The 27529-nt window shown below is 38.6% G+C and overlaps 1 protein-coding gene across 3 annotated transcripts in view; it reads right to left on the reverse strand.

Moving 5' to 3' along the window:
- Nucleotides 1-601: 601 nt before the first annotated feature.
- Nucleotides 602-27529, reverse strand: part of gabra5 (gamma-aminobutyric acid type A receptor subunit alpha5) — a 35147-nt gene continuing 8219 nt past the window's right edge. For all 3 annotated transcript variants that reach the window (XM_032572434.1, XM_032572436.1, XM_032572435.1), the window contains 5 exons: nt 25062-25144; nt 11368-11511; nt 4289-4441; nt 3796-4007; nt 602-3048 (listed from right to left, as the gene is read on the reverse strand). In XM_032572434.1, coding sequence (XP_032428325.1) covers nt 2758-3048; nt 3796-4007; nt 4289-4441; nt 11368-11511; nt 25062-25144 — 883 coding nt within the window. In that variant the 3' untranslated portion in view covers nt 602-2757. The remainder of the gene's footprint in view (nt 3049-3795; nt 4008-4288; nt 4442-11367; nt 11512-25061; nt 25145-27529) is intronic.

A 27529-nucleotide genomic window follows, 5' to 3' on the forward strand; every position in this document is an offset into this window, starting at 1 on the left:
GAAAATTCTTGACTTGATTTTGCTTGACGGTCGTCTCAAAGTTGCAGTTACACCAATTTCCAGTGAGTCTTTCCAATCACACTTTTTCCTTCCATCCAACTTTCTAAGAAAACACTTGAGCCAGCAAAGAGCTTTTATAGCTTCAACAATTGTCTTCAAAGTCAGCAGTCATATGGTTGGATGGCCATAATAACTCTTTAACATCCAACCATCCATTTTCTAACACCCTTGTCCCTAGTGGGGTCAGGAGAGGTGCTGCCATAAACATACATATAAAGCCATGAACATCAAAATAATAAAAAAAAAAGTCTTAAAATGCAGTATTTCACTCTACGTGTAATGGATCTATAACATACACATACAGGTTTCGCATTTTTCATTTAGATCAGTTTGATTTCATGACGTACTGTGAGAAAAAGAACAGATGTTTTTTTATTTTTATTAAGCGCAGACAATCTGGATTTACCTGTTTACATACCACTTTTCTTTCAGTGTGGAGTAATCCAGAATGAATGAAACATCAGTTAGCATCCTTTCATTAAAGCTTAAATGTCAGCAGCAACATTATTGCTTTATTATGACTGAGCACTAAGAGCCGGAAGACGGTGCGAGTGAAGCTTTATTGGAATCAGGTACAGAACAAAGTGCACGTTTTTCACATTAGCACAGGCCTTGACATTTGTCACATGAAAAATGGGATAAAAAAAAAAAAAACAAAGCAATGCATTTATTAAAAAAGACGACTGGCGGATTGATGAAAACCTAATTAAATACAGGTAAAATGTTGACATTTTTAGCATGAACACAAAAAAAACTTGTCATTCACTTCAGCGTTATTTATTGCTTCAGGTATTTGCTGTTAAAGCACAGACAGCTTCTGTTTACTTCAATGTCATAATACAATATTTCAAAAAATAAATAAATAAATAAAAAAACTGTGCTAAAGCAGGCATTAGGTCACATGATAAAGTTCGGACATTAAAGCAAATTCAGCTAAAAGTAACGTTTGTATTTTTTGAGATATGGGTGAAAGAACCCATTACATTCCATTATTCTGTTAAAGTGATTTCCCTTTTTAGAAAAAAAAATATGGATACAATAAATATAGCTTTGTTTTTAAATAGACTGAATGAAAACATCATGGCCACTCATATGTCGAATGCAGATATGGAATGAACAGGCTCAGCTTAAAATGAAATAAAGAACGCATGGCTGTATTTAAATGTCTGAAAATACACAAATAAGAAAACAAAACTCAAAAATTAACAATTTAGGTTTTTCAATGTGTTGAAAATCTTAAATTCACTACATTGCCAGAAGTACTGAGACATGCCATCAACATGCCAATCACCTCCAAAATGGTTAAAATCCAACCAATTAGCATCTAATATGAGCTAGCTTGCTATCAAGCTAACAGTTTGTGTTTGTGGGTCACTTGAACTAAAAGTTTTTTTTAGTAACTTCAATAAAAAACGTGATACATGAATGGAATAAAATGAAGCAAAAGCAGGCTAGTGGTTTTTCCCCATTCTCTTGTTTTTATGCTAAATAGGGCTAAGCTAAGCTAAACAAAGCTAAAGACATCAGGTAGTAGCTGTTTTTTTTTAATTAATATTGTTAAATATTTCTATTTGAACCAAGGTAATGTTAATTGGTGTGGTCATGACGCTTTTTTCCAGCCACCACATGTCCGTCTTATTTTCATGCCAAAACAGGAAATTTTTTTTCTCAAGGCTAATCATCAAGTATGCTAGCTTTTATAAAAGACCAAAGAAACAAACTTATATCTATGAAAAAAAAATTATGTTTTTCTAAGCATAAAACCTTTTTAACTTGCCAGAGTTTAAACTACTTGACTCATTTTCTTTTTAAGCACTAAAACTAGCAACTAACAATGCTGTTGTGCAAGCGTTACATTGATATAAGTGCAAACTTTACTGGCCTAGTGGTGCTATTCTATAAGCAGGGCAAATATACAACTGTCTTAAGCTACTCCCGCACTTACTTATATACACAGTTTAACCTCATAGTTTGGAAACACACCACTTTCGCTTTAAACGTTTCCCGCTTTCATCTCCACTTAAACAAAAACTCAGACTGACTAAACTTAATTGAGAACAAGCCACCGTAAATTGAAAAGTAAAAAAAAAAGAAGAAAAAAAGAAAACGTGAACAAGTAGAGTCCACTACATTAACGTTCTGAACCAGGTTTCAGAGTAAGGTTGTTGCAGGAGTGCAGAGTTCAGTGCATTCATAAGGAGTCATCACACTCTCAAGGCAACACATTCAGCATGGCTATTTGGCTGCTTTTAACAAGAAAGCAAAGTTACATTTGCCTCGGTCCTGTTTCACATTCGTGGACCTCGAGGTTAATATTTACTGTACAAAGACTTTACAAAGATAAAAAGCGGTTTTGAATGATACAGTACAAATGTTTTACTTTGCATAGCATTTGGCCTTGCTTTTCCATTTCCAACTAAAAACTAAACGACAGAATACAAATGCCAAATGCTCAAAATTTAACAAAAAAAAAAACATTAAGTATAACCAAGTTCTGAGTGAGCAATCATAAGTTAATCTTTTAGGTCGGTAATCATACATGTTCTAACTCAAGGCAAACATGGCAGCACTTACCCGAAGCAACACACATGCAATAACTTGTAAATATCTTAAAAGAACAACAATTATGGTACAAGGACAAAGTGCTTGGCGTTTGTTGATTAAGTTCCTTGTCATCACTGGCCCTCAGTCTAGAACTCACTCGGCTCCTTTAATCACCGGCTCCCTGTTGAGGTACGTGGCCCAGTACACCAGGTTGAAGGTCCCAAAAAGCACGGGGAACACAATCCTGGACATCTTGTCGATCTTGCTCACGCTGTTGTAAGTCTTTTTGGGGTCCGGGGCCTTGCTTTCAGACGGTTTGAGCTGAATAGTTGTGCTGTTTGAAATGGTAGAGATGGACGCGTCCTTGGTGAGGTTGGCTGTGTAGTTCACACCGGCGGAGCAAGTGTTGTTGGGCTTCATGGACAACGCCAATGGGTCTTTTTTCTGCGTAGAAAGAAACGAGCTGTGGTTCTAATAAAACTGTGGTGGTAAATATTGGTGGTACAAGTTAAGGCGATACATGGAACAAAAGTAAAACCTGAAGGTTTTGCACTTGGTTTTGACTAAGGGTCTACCTGACAGTCCGGTAGGTTCAATTGGGGACCAAATTGCAGCGTTTTACATTTTCAGCTGGTGCAGCATCTCTTTCACACTGAACTGTGTTCAACAAGCTAAACTCTTTGAAAAAAAAACTGTTCCCCTCCTCACCTGTGGTGGCACTGCATCAAGAACTACTGAAGGAAACAACACAAAGACATGAATGCAACTTTCTTCCTCACAAAATGGAGTAGCATAATTCTTTAGCAGATGTAGAATTTCTATTGTGTCTTTAGTAAAAGAAAACGAGCCACTTCGGTCGCTAGCGCTAGACGCAAGTGTTTGTTTTGGTTGTATTTACCCAGTATGCCCAGCGCTATTGTTCACTTCCTGCTTTTGGAACGGTCTCCGGTCCACTTGCATTCACATATGCATTCGAACACTGCCAGAGTTCACTTCAACCGAACAGACACATTCACACCTCCCCAAATGAACCGGACTTTCTAATTAAAGCAGACTAAATGGTGCCGGTGTGAACCTTAAAAGAAAATTACATTTTCAAGCATTTTCCACAAATGTTTCTCCTGATGATGCTCATTTTCTAACAGCTCAGCAAGTTTTGAACAAACGTTTGAACAAACCCAGCGTACGTACCTTGGGCTGTTGGGCCTCCATTGCTTTTTTCCCGTCCCAGGCCCAGCTCCTTTTGGTAAAATAATTCACTGTGGCAAATTCAATGAGGGCTGAGAAGACGAAGGCATAGCACACCGCAATGAACCAGTCCATGGCGGTGGCATAGGCCACTTTGGGTAGGGAGTTTCGAGCGCTGATGCTGAGAGTGGTCATGGTGAGGACCGTGGTCACACCTGGCAGTGAGAGAGAAAACTGGGTCAGTCTTAGATACCAGAGTTGCAGTTCTATTACAGCAGATTAAGGCATGGAAAACAGCCGGCTGCGTAGGAGAGTATTATAAACAGATCACGCAGTAGTAGTAAGAAAAAATAAATAAAATAATTTGCCTCTAATCGTGGAAAGAACAGCTAAATGTCTCTTTGAAGCTGTGGGAATCCTCCTGCGGGTTCTGATGCTGCCATTTCAGCTAAAATATTTCAACCATCGCATAGCCCGATGCGTCTTCCAGACTCACCAAAGACGGTTCTTGCTGGCACCGACTCTCGGTTGAGCCAGAAAGAAACCTGGGACAGGATCACAGTCATGAAGCACGGCATGTAGGTCTGGATGACGAAGTAGCCTATCTTCCTCTTCAGGTAAAAGTGAGCCATCATCACTGTGTACTCGCCTAGAGACAACAGAACAGGTGGATTGTTATTTCTCCATGTGCTTTTGCTGTTTATTTAAAACAGTACACTCAACTATAAGTCAGGCAGAAGAGCTGATGGGAAGAATATGAATATAAGAATATAAGAATATTTCTCAGTGTTTAGACAGGAAGCTTGTATTTCAGAACTTTAGAAAAATATCATGGAGATATTTGTTAACTCGGCTCACATTAATTTTAGAGTGAGAAAATGGCAAATGCCTGAAAAGTTATATTTAAACTGTCTGGACATGTTGCAATGTCAGGTAGAGCTGCATACTATAACCTTTATTTAAAAGAAGAAAAAAAAAATCAAAATATGAGTTCCAGTTTGTTTTCCTTTTCAAACTTTTGTTAAGACTTTTTCTCTCTTTTCTTTGTTTTTTTAAGTACTCACTATAGATTTGTAACAATTAATCAGATTAATTGTGATGTTTCGATTAAGGGAATAATCGTCAATTAATTTAGCAGTCGATTAATCATTAACTGGAGTATAAAGACTCAAAATAAAAAATAACACCATTTGCTGAAAGAACACATTCAGAGCAGTAATTAATGCAAAATTGTACAAAAACATGTCCATTTTGCATTTAAGATTAAAAAAAAAAAAATAACAGCAGACTTCTTTGTCTGTAAATATGTTCTGCCTAGAAATGGTCGTTTTAATTTCACCTGGTTCAAATATCAGTATAGCGCTAGCAGACAATAAAAACAAACAAAAAACTCCCTTTTGGTATGCAGACATTAATCAGTTAATCCAAAAAATAGTCAACTGATCAGCTATAAATAGTATTGACTTGTTAAAGTCAAGCAGAAAAGCCAGAGCTTTTCACATGTTAATATTAGATGGATTTATTTTTTAGCTGTAGATTCCTCCTCTGCTACACATGATCAAGCATAAACTATAGGAATGCTATATTACTGCATTAAAGGCAAATAAATCTTCACTTTCTTATATAAAAAGAAATGGAATTATTTGTTTATTCGCATCTTTCAGTGTATTTTCTAAAACTGTTCAATGAAAAATCTGTAGAAAGTGACCATTTTAATCTGATTAATTGTCAGAATAATCGATAGAATAATTGATTTTCTACGATAACAGTTAAATCTGGCCCTAATTCACTGCGAGATCCTCACACGTCTCCCCTTCTCGTCACAGCAGGTTTAAGTTTTGTCACTAAAGTTTTGTTTCTGCTTTGTGAAAAATGTAAAAAAAACAAACAAAAAAAAACTGGCGGGCCCGGGCGACGTTTAAATCCAAGAAATAACAGGGGTTTATTTTTGTCGTAGTCTAACATTAATATTTGAAACTTTGATCTGATAGCTGATGAAAACCACAACGCTGTGGTTTGTTGGTTTTAAGTTAAGAACATACTCAACCTGTGACATTTCCTTCTCTTCCTCTCAGAAAAGCACCTGTGCGGCGCCCGGACCGCCCTGCAGTCGGCCCGCCCAATAAACCTTTTCTTTCTGGGTCATCCCGCCGGTGAACTCTGGTGACTCAGGCCGCGCTCACAGCCTCACACTGCATGCCCTCTCTGCGCAGTTGCTGCTTTTCCATTCAAGTCAAGCCCAGATTAAAAAGGGATTTTGAAAAAAAAACAAAAAACGGGCAGATTTCAATCCTCACACAAAACCACGCTTTCAGTAACTTCCAGTAGAAATAAACATGACTAAGACTGGTATTTACTACTCTTCCCACACTCTCTGTCTAGGATTTTCTCTGTTTTTAATCACGATATTATATGGTAATTATTGTGATTTGAGCTGCAACTAATGATTATTGTAGTAATCGATTAATCTAATAATTTTTAAAAAGCCACATTGTACAGATTTTTCACTTGACCACTTTTATATATTATTAGAAATACATTAAAGGACACCAATACAAAAATAACTTATAAAGGTTTTGGTTATAAAAGTATTTTTATCTTAAATGCAAATTATATATATATATTTTTACACAGTTTTGGCCTAATTACTGCCCTGAATAGGCTTTCTTTTCTTTTAGCTGATGATTATTTCAATAATTGATTAATCACGATTAATCCGATTAATTATTCCAGCCCTCATTGCAATGAAGATAAAAGTGATGATAAAAAAAATTTTGGCAATAGATTGCATAGTTGTGACAGCATATTGCTGCAGTCAAAGCATTTCACTATTAAAATTGTGATTTAGTTTTCTTTTTTGTTGGATAGTACACAGTAACTGAATCTCACCACATTTTTCAAATGAAGTGATATTTAAAGAAACACTAACGGCGGATAAATAATAATAATAATAATAATAATAATAATAATAATGTGTTTCGGTATTTAAACATCATCAGCTACAATTTATTGTTTTATCAATTATTTTTTTCTTTCTTTCTTTCTTTCTTTTACTTTTTTTTTTTTTTTTTTACCAAAGTGAACAATAAACAGAATTTGGTTGAATTGTTTGGCAACCAAGAAGAAACTGGACCGTATGAAGCCGATTCATACGAATTGGATTGAATTGACTACTTTCATGCAAAGTGTCCTAAGACAACATTTGTTGTGAGCTGGAGCTTTATTAGTAAACTGAATTTCACAGAAAAGTTGCTCTTGCTTTATTTTGTTTAGGTTTTATACAAAAGAAAACCCCACACATTTCTTTATCAGCACATATTTCTTAGTACCATCACTTACAGTGACAGTGGTGATCCCATTTATGACACCATTTGTGATGTTTTCCGAATGCGACAACAACAAGGCCGCTTTATCCTTTTATTATTATTATTTTTTATTAAATTGTGTTGCACTTGCTGCCATTAAATATCTGCTTTCCTGTCACATTATCTGACATTGACGTCGCTCATTTAAAGGAGAGTTCTCTCCTTTAAATGAGTGATGTATTTATTTTTACAAGGAAAGAAAAAGTAGGTTGTTGGAGGGAGGGAGGGGGGAGAAATATCATTGTATCCTGTTAATCAAGTGAAGATTGCATTTGAATGATTTCCTTGTTTTGTGAAATCCTGTCGAGCCGCCGAGTCTGATAAACTATAGAAAATCCACAGATGACTGCTGCTTTCTCCTGGCAAAGTCGGATTTTTCTGTCTCGCTAATCCCTTGTCACAATCTGCACTCTCTCTCTCTTTCTATGTGCAAGCACCACGTACGTGTGTGTATGTGTGTGTAACACAGTCCATCCCATTCTGTCAAGCCGGGCCACTCTTGATTGGGGACGTTCATCCTCGCCTCGCCAGAGCGAGAACGCCGAATTGGACCTGGCTCGGTGGCGCTGATTGCATGCAGGTGCGAAGTGAGGGTGACGGAGAGCGAGCGAGAGGGGGGGGGACGTGACGGGACGGGAGCAAAGTTTGAACGGTGCGAGCGATGCAACAAGCAGCATCATGTCTTCGGTGAAAGGAGTTCCCGGGTTGCCTTCACTCTGTGGACTGTTAGCCTGCAGACCCGCTCTGGGGGGCCACGGCGTGGGGGTCTCTGCTGTGATCTGACCTGACCTGACTGAACCTTCTGGGACTGAAAGTGGATGGAAGCCTCCCGGGTGTAAACAAACAAACAAAAAAAAACAAAAAATGCGGTTGTGGTGGATTTTACTGTTTGGGTTCTGGAGCGTCTGTGGGGAGCTACCATTCATAGCGGAGAACAACGCGGCCATGCTGGTCAACTGGTGAGTACAGATCCACGTCATCTGTTGAGCTGTGATCTGGAAGCAATATCATGCCTTTAAAAAAAACAAATAAAAAGAAGTTCGCCTATCACAACTTATGCTCCTGCAGCCGTATTTGCATCCAGTGTGGTTGAACCGGTGAGACCAGGGAGTCACTGCCACCACGTGTGCGCCCAGCACACTGCTGAGCTATTCTGGGCCTGCTAAGGAGGGTTTGAACTCCAGATTAGCTCGGCTAATTAAGAGCGTGCTGGCTCCGGGTGACTCGCCTTCCCTTTTTAGACAGCGTTTTGCTACGTGTGCAAACGGACCGCACTCTTCAGAACTTGCTCTGATCCAGGGTTTCCCACCCCAGTGAGCACGCAACAGATTTGTCTCCGATTTAATGCGTGTGATCATGAAATGGGTTTCTTTCATACATCAAACGGAGTATAGCACCTCTGTTTACATCTTTGGGAAGCCCCTCTTCCTCTCCCCTCCTCCTTTGTGACAGAGTAACAACCAAAAACCAAAAGTATTATTTTTACATAAGGGAATTAAGCAGATGCTGTCCAACCCCTCCGTCGCCTCCACAGCAGCCAATCCCTGCGCTGTGATGTCACTCGGTAAAAGCACAACTGATGGGCCTGCATACGGATTAACCCTACAGACCCAGTGGCTAAGACCACGGATAAGTGATTTTTTTTGTCCCCCTCCCCCATTGCCCCACCCGCCCCCTCCATGCGTCTGCCACCTCTCCTCCTGACAGCCCCAGAGACAGCTGGCTGTGTGTGGGAGGCGCGCTCAAATCCTGGAGATTCATTCATTGTCCCCTCTCTCTCTCCCCACCCCTCCTCCTGCCCCTTATCCAGCTTGATTTGAAAACATTTCCTTTCCACAGCAACTTTAACGGAGCAGGCTGCAATAACGCGGAGCGTAACGATGATAATAAAAGCCACGTCCAGGCCGGAGCTGCTGTACGACTGCTGAGCCACTGAGAAAATGGGGGGAAAGCTGGCTGCTTTACTTCCTCAAGGTTCTCGCCCATTATCCCACATTTTTGAATAAAGGCGGTGACCCTAAAATACTTAGATTTTTTATCACATCCAACATGTGGAACAATTGAATCCATTTTCAACAAATATGTGCGTTCTTACATTTGGTTTAAACTTTTGCTTTGCGGTAGGAGTGTCAAAATCATGAACAGATCATTCCTGCTTGTGTCCAACAGACTACAAAACTCTGAATGTCTTTATGTTGGAGTTTACTCTGGACTCGTTTATAGCCACATATTTCCATGAACATTCTTGCTCTTCTTTCATTTTGTTTATTTTATATTTAGGTCATTTTAAAATCCTTTCTAATTTCACACTTGTGCTATACACTTTATGTTACAAATTGCTTTGTTTGTATTTGCTAATATTTCACACTTTGCAATGTGAATAGCTTGTCCACAAATAAGCAATTTTCTCTTGAGGATCAATATGGTATATTCTGAAGGTACTGAAATACTCGGTTGTGGCAGACTGTATGGACAAAACCCATTAAAATGCAGTAACAGGGTTTCCCCTAAAAAACTTTCTAAGTCCGGTGGTACAGGCGGTAGAGGGCGTTCAGCGGCCCGTTACGCTTTGTGTTTAAAAATGTTTAAAGTTGGCAAGAAATGTAAAAAATACGCTTCCAACCGTTTCACCAAAGAAACTCTTTAACCCATCTTTGCTATCACTGTTACTGGTGTATAAAAATAAACATAAACAATACTTAGCCTTGGGGGGCTAAGTAAAGCCTGGTGGCCCGCCAGGCTTATAATATACTGAGGGAAGCCCTAAATAATAAATAGCTGTCTCTGTATTCAGAGAGTGTTAAATATTACTGAACATATTTTCACAGTGATGTAATGTGGCAGTATACAGATTAAAAAAAAAACAGCTTGGATTTGACTGGTAAAATAACATTTAAGCAGACATCTGTTATCTTGATGGCTCTATTTACGCAGCCATCTTGAGTTTAGTGGGGCCACATTAATAGGTATTGTGGGCCAGATTTGGCCCATGTGCCTTGAGTTTGACACATGCTTAGGAATAAATCAACAACAATAGATATCTACATCAATATACCAATAGATAATGCATCTGATGGAATGTTCAATAATTTCACTGAACTCCAATCCAGAACCGCACAGCATTCTGGGAGATGTACGCAGAGGAAAGGCTTTAGCTCCCAAGTCTTAAAGTCTTAAAATTAATTGAATTTGTACATTGTGCCATGATTCCACTCGTGAACTGGACCGCCCCAGTAAACCAGTTACCAGACGTGAGCAGCTCTGAATGATTTTAGCTCACTATTCCACAACAAACAATGGGATGTTTACGGGTCTTTGGGTGTAAAATTGTTCCTTTTAGCTTCTTAAGGGAAATTTCTATTAGATTGAGGTCAAAGCTTTGATTTGCCCACATAAGAATATAAACTGTATTCTTTAATCATTCTTTGGCAGATTAAACTGTGTGCTTAGGCTCACTGTCTTACTGCTTGGCCTATTTTCTCCAAAGACTTGTTTCAGTGTCTCAACATTTTGCTTTAGAGTACAGTGGTATAAACCCGGATGTAATGTTCCAGCAATGGCAGCAGGTTATTGGGGCCAAGAAGCAGCAAGGCAAAGTGCAAGGTCAAGGAAAGAGCTGCTCTTGGAGATTATCCTCTCTCCAAACATGACACATCCTCTTTGGTTTGTTGTGTGCTGGGTATATAATTTTAAAAATGTTTCGCCAATGTAAACCAGAAAAGTGTGGGGTGCATTTATATTCATTCTTCAGTCTGATAAATGAATCCGTTGGCACCAACAGACTTCAGAAATCCCCTTATCAGTAAGTGGAGTTCACCTGTGTGCCATTTAATCTCCATGCATGTTCTGTACAGCGACGCAGAGATCGAGGAACGCAGCTGACACACCAGGGCGAGTTGTGGAGAAGTTTGTTTTATGTTACAAAACAACATCCCGCGCTTTGAACACCTCACAGAACGCCAATCAATCCATCAGCAGACAGAAAGCGGCGCAGCGACCAACCTACCAAAACATGGCCGTCTACCTGAACTGAGAAAAAGGGCGAGGAGACCAAAAATGCTCCCACATACTTCATCCAACGTGCCGTTCTCGTTAAAATAGACGCGTGAGGAAAATTTTGTTCGCAGAGCAGCATGCGCCCACTGAACTGGACACCAGGCCTGGGTCTAAGCTCTACAGCTGGAGTGAGTTTGCGGTCTGTCCGCTGTACCCCGACTGGTGTAGATCTCCTCCGTTCCCGCCGTCTGGCCGATCAGGTGATACTGGTTGAGCCTCGAGCCTTCCTCTGCCACCACCACAGACTTGGCTGCGTCCTCAGTCCACTTGTAGATCACTTCTGAGACAGGGTAGGCATCTAGGAGAGAGGAGACATTCTTACAGGTTTATAATCGAATATGTGGATTGCTCAAGGTCAAATCCATACAGATGCATGGAGTCAGTGAAGATTGTGTTTAGACTAAGGCTGTCGACGTTAACGCATACGAATGATCGCATACGACAGTGAAGATTAATCGCGTTACCTATTTTGACCTAAAAGCTTCTCTACCGCGAAGGGTTACCTGCTTTACAGCAGCGCTGTCTTGTACTGCGGCCAGCAATGCAGAGTCACAAACACAAGTGGAAAAAGGAGCAAGGAGAGTCAGACTGGTGAGCTCAGCGGCAAAGTTTTCTCTTAAAAACACCTTAATGTACGTTTGGATAAAACCACTAATGTAGTGTAATATTTTCCCATGCTGCGATATTATTGCAATAGTTCATCATTATTGCAGTAATGAATTGTCCTTCCACCAAAGCACAACAGGTTTACAGTAAGTCTGTCACAATAAGCAATTAATTAATTAATTGCACGATAAATTAAAATGAGCTTGATCGTTTACATTCGGATAATTAATATTTTTTGAAAGACAATTTTGTTCACAGAGGCTCCATAATCCATTTTATTTATGTTTGTGATTGTAATGTTTCTTGTCCCTCCCCCCCCATATTTCATTTCTTGTTCTTGGTTGTCATGTTTTTATTTTGAATATTCAAAATGTCTTCCGACTCCAGTGTTGAGTCCTTTACGAAGTTAAACTTTATTAATGTTTAAGAGGGTGACCTTGCATTATTATGCCCATTATCAGTCTACTACTTGAAAATGGTCTCAAAACGACATTTATTGCAATAATTAGTGGGATAATTTGTCGTCAAACAAAATTTCTTATTGTGACTGACAGGCCTGGTTTATAGGTAATATTCCTGAATTACGTTTGAAACAAAATGACTTCTTTTAAACCTTCCTGCATATAAAAACATGGAAAACTTAGATGTTTGGTTTGAGGCGAGAAAAGATTTTTCTTTAACATTTTTAGGACAACGTGTATATTTCAAGCTCATAAAGTTAAAAATGCTGTTTAATCGAGATTAATCACGGCGCAAGAGCGTGACTGATCTGATTACCATTTTTAATTGGCAGCACTAGCTTAGACCATCAATTATCAAGACGCAAAACATTGAAGCTGCATTTCACAGCCTCCGTCACATTTATTGGCCTCCCTGGTAAAGATTTGTTGAAATTCTTGAAATAATTCACAGTTTTTATTCAGGGAGGGTAAACTTCCACAATTAGAAACAATCGTTTCAAAAAGAATTACACTAATTGCTTTTGCTTACCGTCAAAGTAAAAAATGTAACTGAAGCTTTGTTTATTTCTATCTTACCCTTTTGACCTGATCAGTGTTTCTTGACATTTCTGACTAACAAGCCGTAACTTCCTGTAGTAGAAATTTGACATGAACGCAGCATCAGAGCAATAACTAAGAAGTTTTAAAGCATCCTGAATTAGGCAAACGAGGCTCAAAGAGAGTTCAAGTTGGTTGGAAAGAAGGAAGTAAGGGGGGCAAAAAAAAAAAAAATCCTTAAACTTCAAAGTTCATCTGTAGGAAAGAGCGCCATGTTGATACCAACCCTGAGTGGTTTGATAGGCGGCTACAAGGCTTCCTCTCTTGGTTCATGAAGATATTTTTGCCTCTGTTGAGTTCTGAGGAAACCTTTTGGACTGGAGGCGACACGTCTTCAAGTAACAAGAGAAGACGTCCAGTTGTCTTTTACTTTGGATTATCTTGTCCTGCTTCTCTTCCAAAGGTCCTAAACACCTTGTCGGAGTACACGGCATAATTAACTTAAATGAAACATTGAAAACAGGTTGGCATTAGAGATGCACCAATCCGATATTAATATCTGTATTGATAGATATTGAACACAATTCTAGATCTGGTGTGGCAATGTTTTATAATTCGCTTTGCACTATATTTAAAATTCCTAGTTGCACTTTCTGAGCCATTTGAAAGAAGGTTTGTTGCAGTTTATCTTTTACATGTTTGACCAAAGTAGTCAACCTATTGTTTTTGTCAGTTTCTTTATTATTTATTTTACATTTTCTGTTCTACTCCTAATTGCACTGACTGAACAGATTAAAGTTGTTTTTACATGCTTGACCAAACTTGTGAAGCAATTGGCGCATTTATGTGTGTTTTATTGGTGCAGAACACATGTGTAATTCAGTACGTTTATGTCTCTGTTTAGAAAAATAAACGTCTCAAGTCAATTCAGCGCTGTTTTTCTGTATCGGATCGTTATCTGCCGATACTAAACCTCTGGTGTCTGTATCGGTATCCGAAGTGGAAAAAAGTGAATCGGTGCAGCCCTGGTTGACTTCATATCTTTCAGTAGAATATTAACCCAACAATATTAACAAATCAACCTTCTTCCACTCTCAATAATATAAAACAAAAAAAAAAACTTGTGGGTTTATCTTATGAGAGGATTCTCTTGTTATGTTGTGGTTTACCGTTGGATAAATCTTACTTTAACCCTCCTGTTATGTTCCGGGTCAAATTGACCCGTTTTAAAATTTACAAATTAAAAAAAAAAAATAGAAGCATTTTTTTTGCATGAAACGTTTTCTATTTGTCTTAATAGGTGCACTCTAGACATAAGTTGAAAATTTATTCATGTTACACATTTGTACCAAACCCTAGGTCTACTTTTTACATCGATACTGTTCGGGTCAATTTGACCCGGCAGTCAGGTTAAAGTGCAAAAAAAGATTTTAAAATGTCCAATTCTATATGTTTCCTTGCAGTTATGAACCATATTTCACCACACACACACTCACACCCACACACACGCAACCACACACACACAAGCCCACTTTCTCACTATTCTCTTTACTTCACTAGGAAACTGCGAGAAAGCAGGTGTTCACACAACCTTTGACGGGAATCTTTTCTGTTCCTGTGGACAAACTCCACCCACACTGAGTGACACTCAGCAGAAGTGGATGAAAACATAAATACTCTCTGCATGACTCATTTATCTTGATTTTAATCAGCGGGTCAATTTGACCCAGAACAGTATGTGTGTCTCAAGTTCAATTATAAAGATCACCCTTTGGTAAAAAAAAAAAATATAATATAAAATAATTTATATTCAAGGAAATTATTGTTTTTTTGTGTCTAGGTTTTTTTCAGTGGACATTAAAAATCTAAATTCCATTTTTTATGTCCAAATGAGTAAATGAGCAGGTTGTCGTCATTGATCCTTAATTTCTGAGAAATAATAAAACATCATTGCACAAATATTGATTGAAATGGTTAGTATTGGAGTTAATAATCAGATACAAAAACGTTTTGGAGGAATTTTTTGGTTTCTGACACTATTGCATGATTAAACACTCCCTGGGTCAAATTGACCCACGAACATTTTTGCTGTACCCTAGAAACGAACATAACAGGAGGGTTAAGCCAAAAACTAACAGCATCTAAGATTTCTTTGTGTCAATATTAGCGTCACCTCCTCCACTAATAGACGTTACATAAAAACTCAGCTGCAAATCACCTCTCCAAATGTCAGTGTGTGTTCACTATATATTTACATGCTCCGTAGGAGCATCCTTTGAGGGAAAATAAAGTTCGATGAATGATGTATTACGTGAGCGTCATTATGTAACGGGTATGTTTCTCACAATTTTCAAATACTACAGGTGCGCTGTAATATTTAATCCTGTGTTCAGCAGATGAATTAATGCCGATCCATCCTGCTGCCCTGACGTGGAGCTTAAAACGCACTAATGTCATGGATATTTACTCTTAGCTTCACAGATATACTCACAACTACCATAAAAAATGTCCAGATTTTGTGTAAATAATATTCTTATTTCCGCTGAAATGCTCTGTTAAAATACTGAATTAAGAAAAACAGTTTAATATATATATATATATATATATATATATATACAGTATATTATAAAAATCACTAATGTTGTCCAGCTGCATCACTTGCAGAAAACCTTCAAAAACTGAGGAAAGCAAAGCAAGAGGCTGTAAGCTTTTAGGTTGGAAGGCATCTAATTGAAATAAAACAGTATAAAAGTAAAACAGTCAAGTTTTCCTTCATTTTCCCTCGACTTCATTCAAGATGAAAAATAGCTGTACCTACTATTGCATTTTACATTATAATAACCACTTATTCTCTACTGTTGTACATAATCTGGAACCCAAAACCCTGAGAAAAACTAAACCGGCAAATTTTGTTACCAGCTGGATTATCATTGTTTTGGTGTGGAGTGCTCTAAATAATGTCTTGAACATTTAATTTCCTGTTGTAGTGACAAAAACAAATGTTTATTCCCTCCTCTGAATGGAAGTGCTGATTGGTGTCTAGCATTCTTTGTCGTATTGAACTGAACGGTGACATTTTTAATGTGATGGATTAAAGCAACTGCATTAATGGTGTGTTAGCCTTGTTGTCAGTTTGCTAAGATTTACCATCCTAATGAAAAAGAGGCTGTAGCAGGACTTATAAAAACAAATGCAAAATGTCTACAGTAGACCTTGAAACAATGTTTCTGCGTAGTCTCACGTTTATCTTCACTCTGATTCCCAAATTGTATAAATTAAAGTTACACCAGAATCCTCAAGGATCTTAAGGTGGAGTAAGTTCTTTTTTTTACAAAGTAATTTAAAAATACTTAATTTCATGGCAATTACAAATTTAATAAATAAATCGTTATAAAGTTATCTGACTGCTTCTGACTGAACTATACGTTAATTCTTGAGGTTGCTAAATATCTTTAGCTAAAAAAAACAGTATAACTTTGCAAATATTAACTGAACTAAAAGGTTCAGTTAACCTTTCAGTTGTAAGAACATAGAGATGGCCGAAAACAGAAAGTTGTGAGAGGGAAAGCAGACCCGGCCATTATGAACTAACAGAAAAATAAATAGCAAAAGAAAAAAATAATAATAATAATAATCATACCCTTTCACAAAGTCACTTAAGTTCTAATAGTAACATAAAAGGCAGGAAAAAATAGGCATCTAACTGAAGAGTAATGTCTATAGTTTACAGCCTAATGACTCAAAAAGGCCTAATAAATTAAAATATGCCTTTCAAAATTTCACTGATTCCGTTGTATACATGCAAAAAATGTCTAAAGCATTACATTTAAAAATAGCCAAGCTGCTTTAAGTTCTTCCTTTGGCCTTCATGTATCTATTTCTATATAACGTTTGGTCAAAGTTATTAATAGTCAGTGTGAAGGGACGGCATTAGAGCTGCAGGTTGTAGATTCCTGGGTTAAGCCATTACATAACGCGTCTTCAAGCTGCACTACAAATAAGACGCAGTCTTGACCTACAAAGCATTTGGACCTGTTGAATGGTAGACCAGATAAAAAGCAGCACATGATTTAATTTCCCTTGTTTGTTTTGTGATCATCACTCAGCCTTAAAATGACACGTTTAGGATAATCCGTGAAAAGTTTTGCTTCACCACAAATTCTGGACAAGTACAGCAAAGTGCGCCTCAGAACCGCTGGGACAGAAAGAGGTCAACGTTCATGGATTTGGAGCGCGTTCATGAGGCAGCGAGTCTCGTTTCGCAGCTCGTATCGCTTGCAATTTTTTGTTTTTGCCACGAACTTGGGAACAAAAGAGTCGAAGCGCGGCGTCAGCATAGCGAGGCAGGTGCAGCGGCTCCTCCACAATCAGCCGACAGAGTCTTTCACGGCCTGCGCTCTACGAGACATTATGCTGCTCATAAGAGAAATGCGAAACGTGCTAATTAATGGGCAAATTCCTTCATGTTTCGTTTTTTCTGTGCAGGGGTCGGTTGCATCGCTTTTAACCCTTTTATTTCAGATTTAACAATCACTTTATTTACCTAACCATAAATGTGGTTATGTAAACACACACAAATTTTAACTTTAGTAAAAAGTTACAACATGGTGTCTTGCTTGGCAGCATGGTTAGAGGCTGGACAAACAGACCAGGATCCCTGTTTTGGCTCAAGCACCAGTTTTGTGGCCATTTAGAATCATAAAGGTAAGAGTGTTAGATTCCAAGCAGCAGTTCTTAAAGGCTTAGAATAATAATAAAAAAACATGCTGTCATGCATAATCTGTCTATGGTATTGACAGACGTTTTAAAACTGAACTACGATAATTTTGTTAAAAGACAAACAAAACAAAAACAGCAACATAATTGTTCTTATCCATTTACACTGTCAATTAAATTATGCAGTTAGGGGCGTGCTGTGGTGGCGCAGGGGGTTAGCACGCCCCACGTTTGGAGGCCTTAGTCCTCGACGCGGACGTCGCGGGTTCGACTCCCGGTCCCGACGACCTTTGCCGCATGTCTTCCCCCCTCTCCTCACCCTCCTTCCTGTCTGCCTACTGTGGAAAAAATACGAGCCACTAGCGCCGCAAAAACTCTTCGGAGAAAAAAAAATAATAATAATTTAAATTATGCAGTTAATTAAGCAATCCATTTTTACTCACAAATGGACATTTCCAGGTTTTAAATTGGAAAAGTAAATCAGAGGTTCGTTAGGGATAAATTCCGATCTCAACTCTCCAATCTGAAAATCCAATATGGCTCCCTTGCATATAACACCTGTGTTAGCCTCAGTTTTGAAGATTTACCTTGCGAAATATTTCATTCTGTGAGGCGTTGCTGCAGTGTCTGAAGGCAAAGTTACAAAGATATAAATTGGTTTTTGCTTGCATCGCTAATAGCCCTTAGCATGCTCAATAATCATATCATTTAGCAAATGACAACATAAAACATGGGAGGTTAAATTAGATTAAGTTAGGCTTGATATGACAACCTTAAACGTAATTAGTTGCCACCAACACATGCTCCTGGTTAGATTTTGTTCTCAAAATGAACTAAATTTAAACTCTAAGTTAGGTTCAGGAACTAATGTCTTTCAGGAACACAGTAACTCCTGAAAGATTTCTGAAGCAATGATGACGCTTAAACAACTCCTCTTTTTTGCTCCTCCTGCCAAGTTGTTTGCCATCACAGTTAATTCACTTGCATTTAAACAGTTAATAAGTAAAGCTAAATTCTAAAATGTTAGAATTTTGAATTTATTATTTGTCACTGTATACATGACCAATGAGATTAAAGTCAGCTCCAAAACAGTGCAAACAATGTAAGAAATATGTACAATATAAACATAAATATGGTTATTTTTACAATATTAAATCAGTTAAGCATTTCAACTACCACCAATGGTTCCTGTATCACAGCTTGAGAGCCACAAATGTGACATATTTAGCCCTCACTGGAGGATAAATGTCTGTCTTACATTTTCTCCATGTTATATTTCATGGCAGCAGAGTCGTACTGCCATGTTAACGTGCTGACATCCTGATGGAAACAATTTGCCTTCTGTAAGTGACAAAGACAGCTGATATTTTTTTCTCCTTCTAATTTTCCTCATAAAGAATACAAACCTTATAAAAGAAAAAAACCCCTCTGTATAAGTTGCTTCCGGAAACCTTTTGTTAAGCTATCAGGATGCAGCTAGCTCTATTGTTAGCTGTCCCAAATAATGTAAAAAGTTGCCTATTTACCAGCTTTATGTTATTTCTAAAAGCCAAAGCTTTAATGGTATAACAGCTTACAGGATAGGTTTACCAGTTACACCAGTTATTCAGAGCAGTGCTACGTTAATGAGCAGAACTTATAAAAAGCGTCTCATGTCACTGGGCTACCTGGCCTGTTTAAGCTACTTTAAACATGCTAGGTTTATAGTAGTTTAGCATGTTTAACTACTGTGATACCTAGCCTGTTTGAACTACTTTATGGAGACATAAAGTCTCCAAGCAACTTTGTAATGGTAGGAACATAGCATATAGCTAATACTAATCTTTATTTGGGGGGAAATCACTCTTTGGATGCTATAATAAAAGAATACAAGTTTTGGTTTGTTTCCTGAGCAATGCATCCGTAATATTTCCATCCTATTCACTACTTTGGCACCGTTCTTGTGTTTAATCATCTGCCTTAAAATTTATATGTCATAAATGTACATTGGACACCAACAGAAAGCTGGTCTATCATGATTGTTGCCAGGTCTTGTAACAAATTCTATATTGGATTTAGGTCAAGGCACTGACCTTAAACATGCAAGTTGATTACATACAGTCAAGGTCAACCCATCTGCCCTTCAACGCTGACCAGCTTCCCTGCTTCTGTTTAAGAAAAGCTTCCTCCACTCATGATGCTTTCCCCACCATACTTCGCTGTGAGAATGACATGCTGTGGTGATGTGCAAAACGCAGCACTTTGTTTGTTGCCTGCCTTTGCTCTCATCTTCTACATGCTTCCTTTGTTGTAAATTAACTTCACATGGTTTTCTTTCAACAGTGGCTTTCTTCTTGCCATTGTGCTGTAAAGGGCAGACGCAAAAAGTTAAGCCAACAGATACACTCACCGGTTTTGTGGATCTCTGACATAAGCCTGTCTCAATAAGCAATTAATCAATTAAGTGCATGATAAATTAAAATGAACTAGATATTATCAAAGGTCAATGTTGTTTATACTGAGATTTCACAATGCGTTTTATTTCTGGCTTTGTTAGTGGTTTTAGTTTCCACTTTAGTTATTATTTTAGGTTGCTGTGTTTTATATGATATATTTAAAATATCTTCCAGTTTAATTTTTAAGTATTCTTTACAAAATTAGTGAAGTTTTTTTTTTTTGGGGGGGGGGGGGGGGGGGGTCAAAAGTCTTTTGGTCTTCGAGAGAAACGACTTGCATCATTGCACCAAATTACTTTAAAATGGCCTCAGTACAACAACATTATTGTTAATGCAATAATTACTGGGACAATTTATCATCCAAGAGACTCAGGTAACTCTGAGTCTCTTTTCTCCTTCTGTGAATAATGTTCTCCCTGCCCGGCCCATCAGTTTTTGTAGGTTTTGAAGTTTAGCTATGCTCCTTCCATTGCTCTATATATTAGTAAGACGTTTCACTTTTTTGTGTGTAAACCCCCCCCCCCCCCCAAAAAAACAAACAATTCTTCTACTTTACCATTATGTGTTACTTTGTGTTCATCTGTAAATAAACTTTAAATAAAACATTAAGTCTGTGGTTGTAAACCGACACAATGGTAAAGGACTCCAGGGTTCGAATACTTTTGCGAGGGACTATTTTAATGTAGGACAGACTTTAGCTACCAGCAGGTAGAGGCAGATCAGTACTCGAGTTGCGTTTCATGTGTGTTAGATTTATTTTCTTCCCTCAGCTACCTTCTTATGTGCAGACTAAGAGGGAATAATTAGCGTCAACTAAAATGAACCACGACACTAAAATTTGATGTAAATGGAAGTATTCCTCACAATATGTTTGGAGCCAAGCACTTCTATGCCTCTCAAACTCTGCCTTATAAATCACTAGGTAGTTTGAGAGACACAAGTTACAGCAGGAAGAGAATGAGGGGGATAGAGGCAGAGTTCAGTCCATGAAAGGTGATTAACTCAGCGCCAAAGGACAGGTCTACTTTTGCTTTGAAAGCCTTGAGCTCCTGGGTGAGTGCTGTCCATTAGGTCAAAGGATTAGCTGAGGTTAATGGAGTTTGAGGAAACAGAATATACGGCCAAGCAAATTTTACAGCTACACAACCGCAGATTGCCGAGGTATCTGTGCTCAAAGTTTATCTTACACGTCCTTTTATGGCCAATGCAAGACGTCTTGTGACAAGACATGTTGGTCCCCACCTTTAATGTATCAGAGTGTACACTTATCTCAAAGCTGCAAGGTATAAATGTAGTGAATATTGCTGTGAATGCAGCTTATAGTGTCTTGCACGTCTTTCTACCCATCTATCTGTCTCGCTCACGAATATGCCTTAATCCAAGCCAGTACATTGTGGGTCTGTGTGTAATGTTCAGGGTCTTTTGCAACAATAAACTACTTTCTTCCAGGATTGCTCTTAGTTCCACCAATCGACGCGTTATCTCTGACCTGCTTCATGATGCTGCCACCACCATGCCACACTGTGTAGCCTTTAGGATGATGTACAGCGTTTGATGTCAAGCACACACAAATGCCTTCTTTGAAATGTCTGCAAAATCTTACAACTTGCTTAAGACGACGACTTTCAATCTGCTGCTTGTTTTTTTTAGAAATGCCAGATCTGTGAAACACGCCACTTATAATTGTCCTTTCAGTTGATTTTCTCACCTGATCTGTGGATTTCTATAAGTCGTCCTGGTCATTATCTTGGTCCTCTTTGCTGCCTTTCTGACTAATGCTCCACCTGCCCGTTTAGGTGGACCGCCATGTCTTGTTGGGCTTGTACTTGTGTCAAACTCTTCCAGTTTTTGGTTGACTGCTTGAACATTGTTCTGTAACATTTTACCTCAGATTTCTCCCTTCAAGCGCCAAAGTCTTTTGGATGCTGTTGGTGAACTTTTGAAGCCTTCACAGAACAGCTGAATTTAGTTTGAAGGCAAATTGTTGAAATGTGGGGCTAAATACATATGTACTCCAAACTTTTTAGGGTTTACAGTTAGGCACAAGTTTTTGTTGGTCTATCATATAGAATCAAAGTTTGATACCTTGATGTTTTTGTTTTGTGATGGGACAAAATGCGATACAGGTCAATTTGCAAGTCGCTGTGCTCAGAATTAACTTTAACTCCGTGTTTATCCACTGTTCTGATGAAAATGACAAACACCTACAGTACAGACCAAAAGTTTGGACACACCTTTTAATTCAATGAGTTTCCTTTATTTTCATGACTATTGACATTGTAGATTCACACTGAAGGCATCAAACTATGAATAACACATGTGGAAATATGCACTAAACAAAAAAGTGTAAAACAACTGAAAATAGCCCTTATATTCTAGTTTCTTCAAAGTAGCAACCTTTTGCTGTGATTACTGCTTTGCACACACTCTGCATTTTCTTGATGAGCTTCAAGAGGTAGTCACCTGAAATGGTTTTCACTTCATAGGTGTGCCCTGTCAGGTTAATAAGTGGGATTTATTGCCTTATAAATAGTCATGAAAATAAAGAAAACCCATTGAATTAGAAGGTGTGTCCAAACTTTTGGTCTGTACTGTACATAAATGAATGAAAATTATGTCAGTTTCTGATTGTTAATTGGGAAATCAAAACGGAATCAAATTTCTTTCAAGAGCGTCATGCGTAGACTTGAGATGTTAAAAACCCGCTGGATGGAAATGCATTCGGTGAGTTCAGATCGGCTGAAGCGGTACCAAATTACGGTAAAAGTCACCTCAGGGCGACATACGAAAAAGGGAAACGGGTTTAATTCAAATCCAATTATATACAGTGCAGTTCAGTCCATTTACAATCCAATCCACTACACACAGATTGCGCAAATTCAATTTTCTAACTGAGAAGTCTCTTTTACTGTTGTCATCCCGTCTTTCCCTATAAGAACCATAAACCTCCTGGATGAGCTGGAAACAACTGGGATAAAGTGAACTGAATTGACAGTAATCCATCAGAAATTACAGCCAGACTGGCTCTAACGTCCACCAGGGCAAAGCCCTGTGTGCTTAAAGTTAAGATGAAGAGCAAAGGCGGCGTGATGAGGGGTCTCGCCGGCGGCGTTACAGAGAGAGTGAAAAGGAGCCTCGGTTGGCTGTCCCAATTATCCCCGCCGCCGCGTGGCATCAGCTGTGGGTGGAGGTGACCAAAGTGGGCGTGGAAGGGGATAAATGTGGTGTGATGCTATTCCTGTGAGGCCCGGGATCACCCTCCACACGTCAGAGGCAGGGAACACCTTAAATGATCGTCTTAAGCCTCCCAGGCAGGAACTTCCCAGATTGTTTTGGAGCTTTGTGGATCGAACCGAGGAGATGTTGCAAAGTGTACGACTGGAAGTTTAAAGGTCGAGTGGAAGGCTCTTTATGCTTCCATTGTGTGAGTGTGTGTGTATATGTTTGTTTACAGAAAGAGTGTCTTGGATAATTTAATTTACTTTATTTGGTAGGGACATCACACATTAACTGGCGTTTCTGTAAATGTGCCAGAATTTGCCTAAAGGACATTTTGGACAATTTGCTCAGTTTATCTTGTTAAAAGCAAAGGTTATGCAAACAAGGTCAAAATGACGTCACTGCGCTAATATTGTCAATTAAAAAAAAGCAATCTCTACAAATAATAAAGACAAAACAAGAACACGATTAAGAACACAAAAACCACATTTATCATAAAATGTATAAGAAGTAATTAAAGCTAAATGAATCCATTTAGATGAGAAAACACAGGTGGTCACGTGAAGGCACTAAGAGAAGGTACTTATTTAAAATGTTGAATAACAACAAGCATAGGCTCTGTCCTTACCATCCGTAATTCATTACATTTTAATCCAAAACCATATTTTGACAAAGTAAGCAATATTTTCAGTTAAAAACAATTTTTTTTTGCTGCTAAATGATCGAGTAAATAAACATGTGCGCTCAACAACAAAGATATTTGTTTCAAATTTGTCATTTAGGTTTGTCAACCATCAGAGCGGCGCACAGTGCGCTTGAAACCCAATCAGCTTTCAGGTGTTTCAGGAACTCCCCATCATTCATGGATCTTCTTTGGAAACTCGGAGTGTAGACGCTGACATTAGCGTTGGGTGACGTCTGCGCTGCTGAGACATGTTTAGCACTGAGATGCTATTTTAGCTTGTAGACTAAATCTGAGGGTTTCAATAAAAAAAAAATAAAATAAAATAAAAAGAGGCTTGGGCCGTGCCTAGCATACATCTAAAAATGATTTACAGAGTCTAATGTTTTTCATTTAAATATCGTGTTTTGAGAATCGTTTTTGCATTTTTCATAGCAAAAGAGATAAAAAAATTTTTTGACTACCTTTAACTTCATCGTTATGGTTAGTTCAAAGCTTATTCATGGCTCAGTCAAAGTCCAACTGAGAGAACCTATGAAATTTTTTTCAGAGAGTCTCTAATCTGACTGGTTTTGACCTTTTTGAAAAGGAAAAATGTGCACGAATTAACATTTTTTTAGATGTGGAAGGCTGGTAGAGTCACACCCTAAAGGACCCGCTGCTGTAATTACAATTCTGAATGCCATTCCTTCAGATTTCATTTGTAAAAAAGACAAAAAAAGGTATCATTTTTCTTCCACTTCAAATTCCTTAACCGTCACTTAAAGCTTGCAGTTTTGATGCAGCAACGTGTGGGAGAAGCATGACGTGTTTCCTGCAGTAAACAGAGGTGAGGTGGGATAACGAAGGAGGCCGGGCCGCAGCGCTGACATGTTGATTAATGGCTTAATCAGGAGGAGTGTGTCAGAGTCTAAATGGTTGTCTCCTGCACCACCACAGCAGCTCTGCACCTGAGGGATGAGGGCTGTCAAACACTCTGAGCTGCATCACGTGCAGAGCAGCACCTCTGCGCTGATAAAGACCCCGAAACCGAAGCAATGTCAAATCAGCTCCTGTTCGACTGTCTTCATGCATCCAGCTATGGCTTATGTTTCTTTTCCTTTCCTTCATCCTGTAAAGAAGCAGTTGCTCACCATGTGTGTGTGGGTGTGCGTGTGTGTGTGTGTGTGTGGCAGGAGGTGTGTTAACTTACAGCTTCCGAACTTAAGGGGACAGGCGTGGGCATCCATGGGGAAATCTTCCAGCTGCATGGGGCATTCTGCTGAGATGGTGAGCCTGAAAGAGGAAGCCCAACACCCAGATTCAGAAACTGCGCAGAGATGTGACATGACTTTTTTTTTTCTTATAATAATGACCTTGTTTTTCTCTGAAATATATATATAAACACACTGTGTAAAACTATAGAGAAATAATCCTTATTTTTCTACTCGGTAGCAATAAATAACCACCAGAGGAACTTTTGTACAGCTACAAATAATAGGCTGATGCAGCTCTGGGGGTGTGGAGTTTCATAGGGTGGAAAAAAGACGCCACCTATCTGTGGAAAGAAAATAAATGAACTCCAAGCCTTGTGCAATGCCGCCCTCTGCTGGCTGCGTCGTGAACAGCTGCAGTTTCTGGTGTGCTGGAGACCTCCGCGCGCCCGAATGCGGGTCAAAAATACAGCGGCTTGCAAAAGTATTCACACCCCTCGTACTTTTCTAGATTTTGTCACATTACAACCAGAAGCATAAATATATTTTAATGTAATTTTATGTGAAAGACCAACACAAAGTGGTACACAATCGTGAAGCAGTAAGAACATTATACATGATACGCATGAGAAAAGGGGGCTGGATACTTTTTCACATAGCACTTATGGATGGATGGATGGATGGATGGATGGATGGACGGATGGAAGGATGGATGTGACTGACTTAAACAACAGAGAGCGTAAGAAACTAGATGTTTAGTTAAGGGATTTTATAGATATTCTGATACCAGACCGGTTATTAATTTATAGGTGAGCTCTGGTCATTTAAAATTATTTCAGAACTCCACTGGAAGCATAAAAAATGTGAAATATACTGTTGAAATCAGATACTGTTTGATACCAAATCAGATGAAAAGTTTGATCTTAATTTTTTTTTAGCTCATTTAGAATTACAAAAAGTATTTCAAATTCCTAAATGCCAGAACGTTGACAGAAAATTTCAGAAGCTTTTCGCATTACATACATTCTCTCAGTAATTGGCAGCATTTTCCGTTAATCTGTATGACTTGGGTTTCAACATTCTGGTATCCTTCCACCAGCTTCTCACCACAGTTTGCTTGAGATCATGGATTTTTGATGCCCTGTCAAAAACATTGACTTTTGTGTCAATAAGCCACTTTGCAACTATGTAGCAGGATGCTTAGAATCATCAATCATTTCAGAAATTTAATATCAGCTTCATCAGAGCATCAGGTCTTCTGACAATCGGTTTTACTTCTGAGTGCATTATCTAACCGTTTTCTAGCTTTTTATGTTGCTTTTGTAGTGACGGCTTCAACCTGGCTGAGTGACCTTTCAGCTTAATGTCGCCATTATACATGAGTCTCTCTTGCGTCTCTGGAGCCCATTGTGTTTACACTTTAACAGATGACGGTCGGAAGAGATGAATTTTTACAAATCTGAAAATTATACCTAAAGGTGAACCAAACTTCCTTATTTTGTTGGATTTTTCTCTGATTTGGCATGCGAAAGCTGTGTGTGTGTTTGCCATGACAGAAACAGCGCAATGGATTTTACGTCTTAGAGGTTGTAACCAAAAATTATGCTCAGGTTTTGAACACCGGACGTGGTGGATGCATAGAAAGCGACAACAGCTCAGCTGATGTTGGATTAAATATCAGGTGGAACGATAACCATTAATCCTGTTTTGCTGAAATTTAGATAATAGGGATGATTAGAAACTGAGTCTTTGAATGAAGTGGATTAAGATGAACTTATTGAACAGTGGCTGTTTAAAAGACATACAAGACTGGATCGGCAGCACGATGTAACACGAGACTGAAGTGATAGCTGCTATGGGAAACATATGAAATGAACATAACTGTAGATCAAGTATTGAGCCTTGGGGACAGAAGAGTAGTCCCAAGCTTTTCAAGTCAAACTTCTAATCTGAAGGACTTTTACAGACTTTATCAATACAGGCACCAACCAGCCAGCAGCAGCTTCAGAACCAGTTTGATGTTTTTAAAGGGAAGACAATTGAATGCCCTTTACTACCTCATGGTTTGATATTTGTAAGATAGGGAACTTGGTTGAAATGTGCCAAATTTGCTATTTTGTGACCTTAGGACATAAAGACTTTTAATTATTCGAAGCACAAACACGGTGCTCTCATCGCCTCTGAGGCTGATTGTAAAGTCGGAGTCTGAAGTGAAGACAGAAAGCTGCTGTTTAATTTCGTCTTCACAAAGTTAGCAGTGCAGAAATATTACCATGTCGCTTTAAATGTGCAAAATTAATATTTCAACTCTGAGTGATTGGAATGAATCAGCTTCCATTAGTCATACGTCCAGAACCGGCCTAAAAAAAAAGAGCCCCCATAACCAATCAAAACAGAGCACACTACTACGGGAGACAGAATTACAAACAAAAAGTGCAATTTCTGTTGATATACACACGGCGTGTAG

This window comes from Xiphophorus hellerii, chromosome 9 (assembly GCF_003331165.1).
Source record: "Xiphophorus hellerii strain 12219 chromosome 9, Xiphophorus_hellerii-4.1, whole genome shotgun sequence".
NCBI classification, from domain to species: domain Eukaryota; kingdom Metazoa; phylum Chordata; class Actinopteri; order Cyprinodontiformes; family Poeciliidae; genus Xiphophorus; species Xiphophorus hellerii.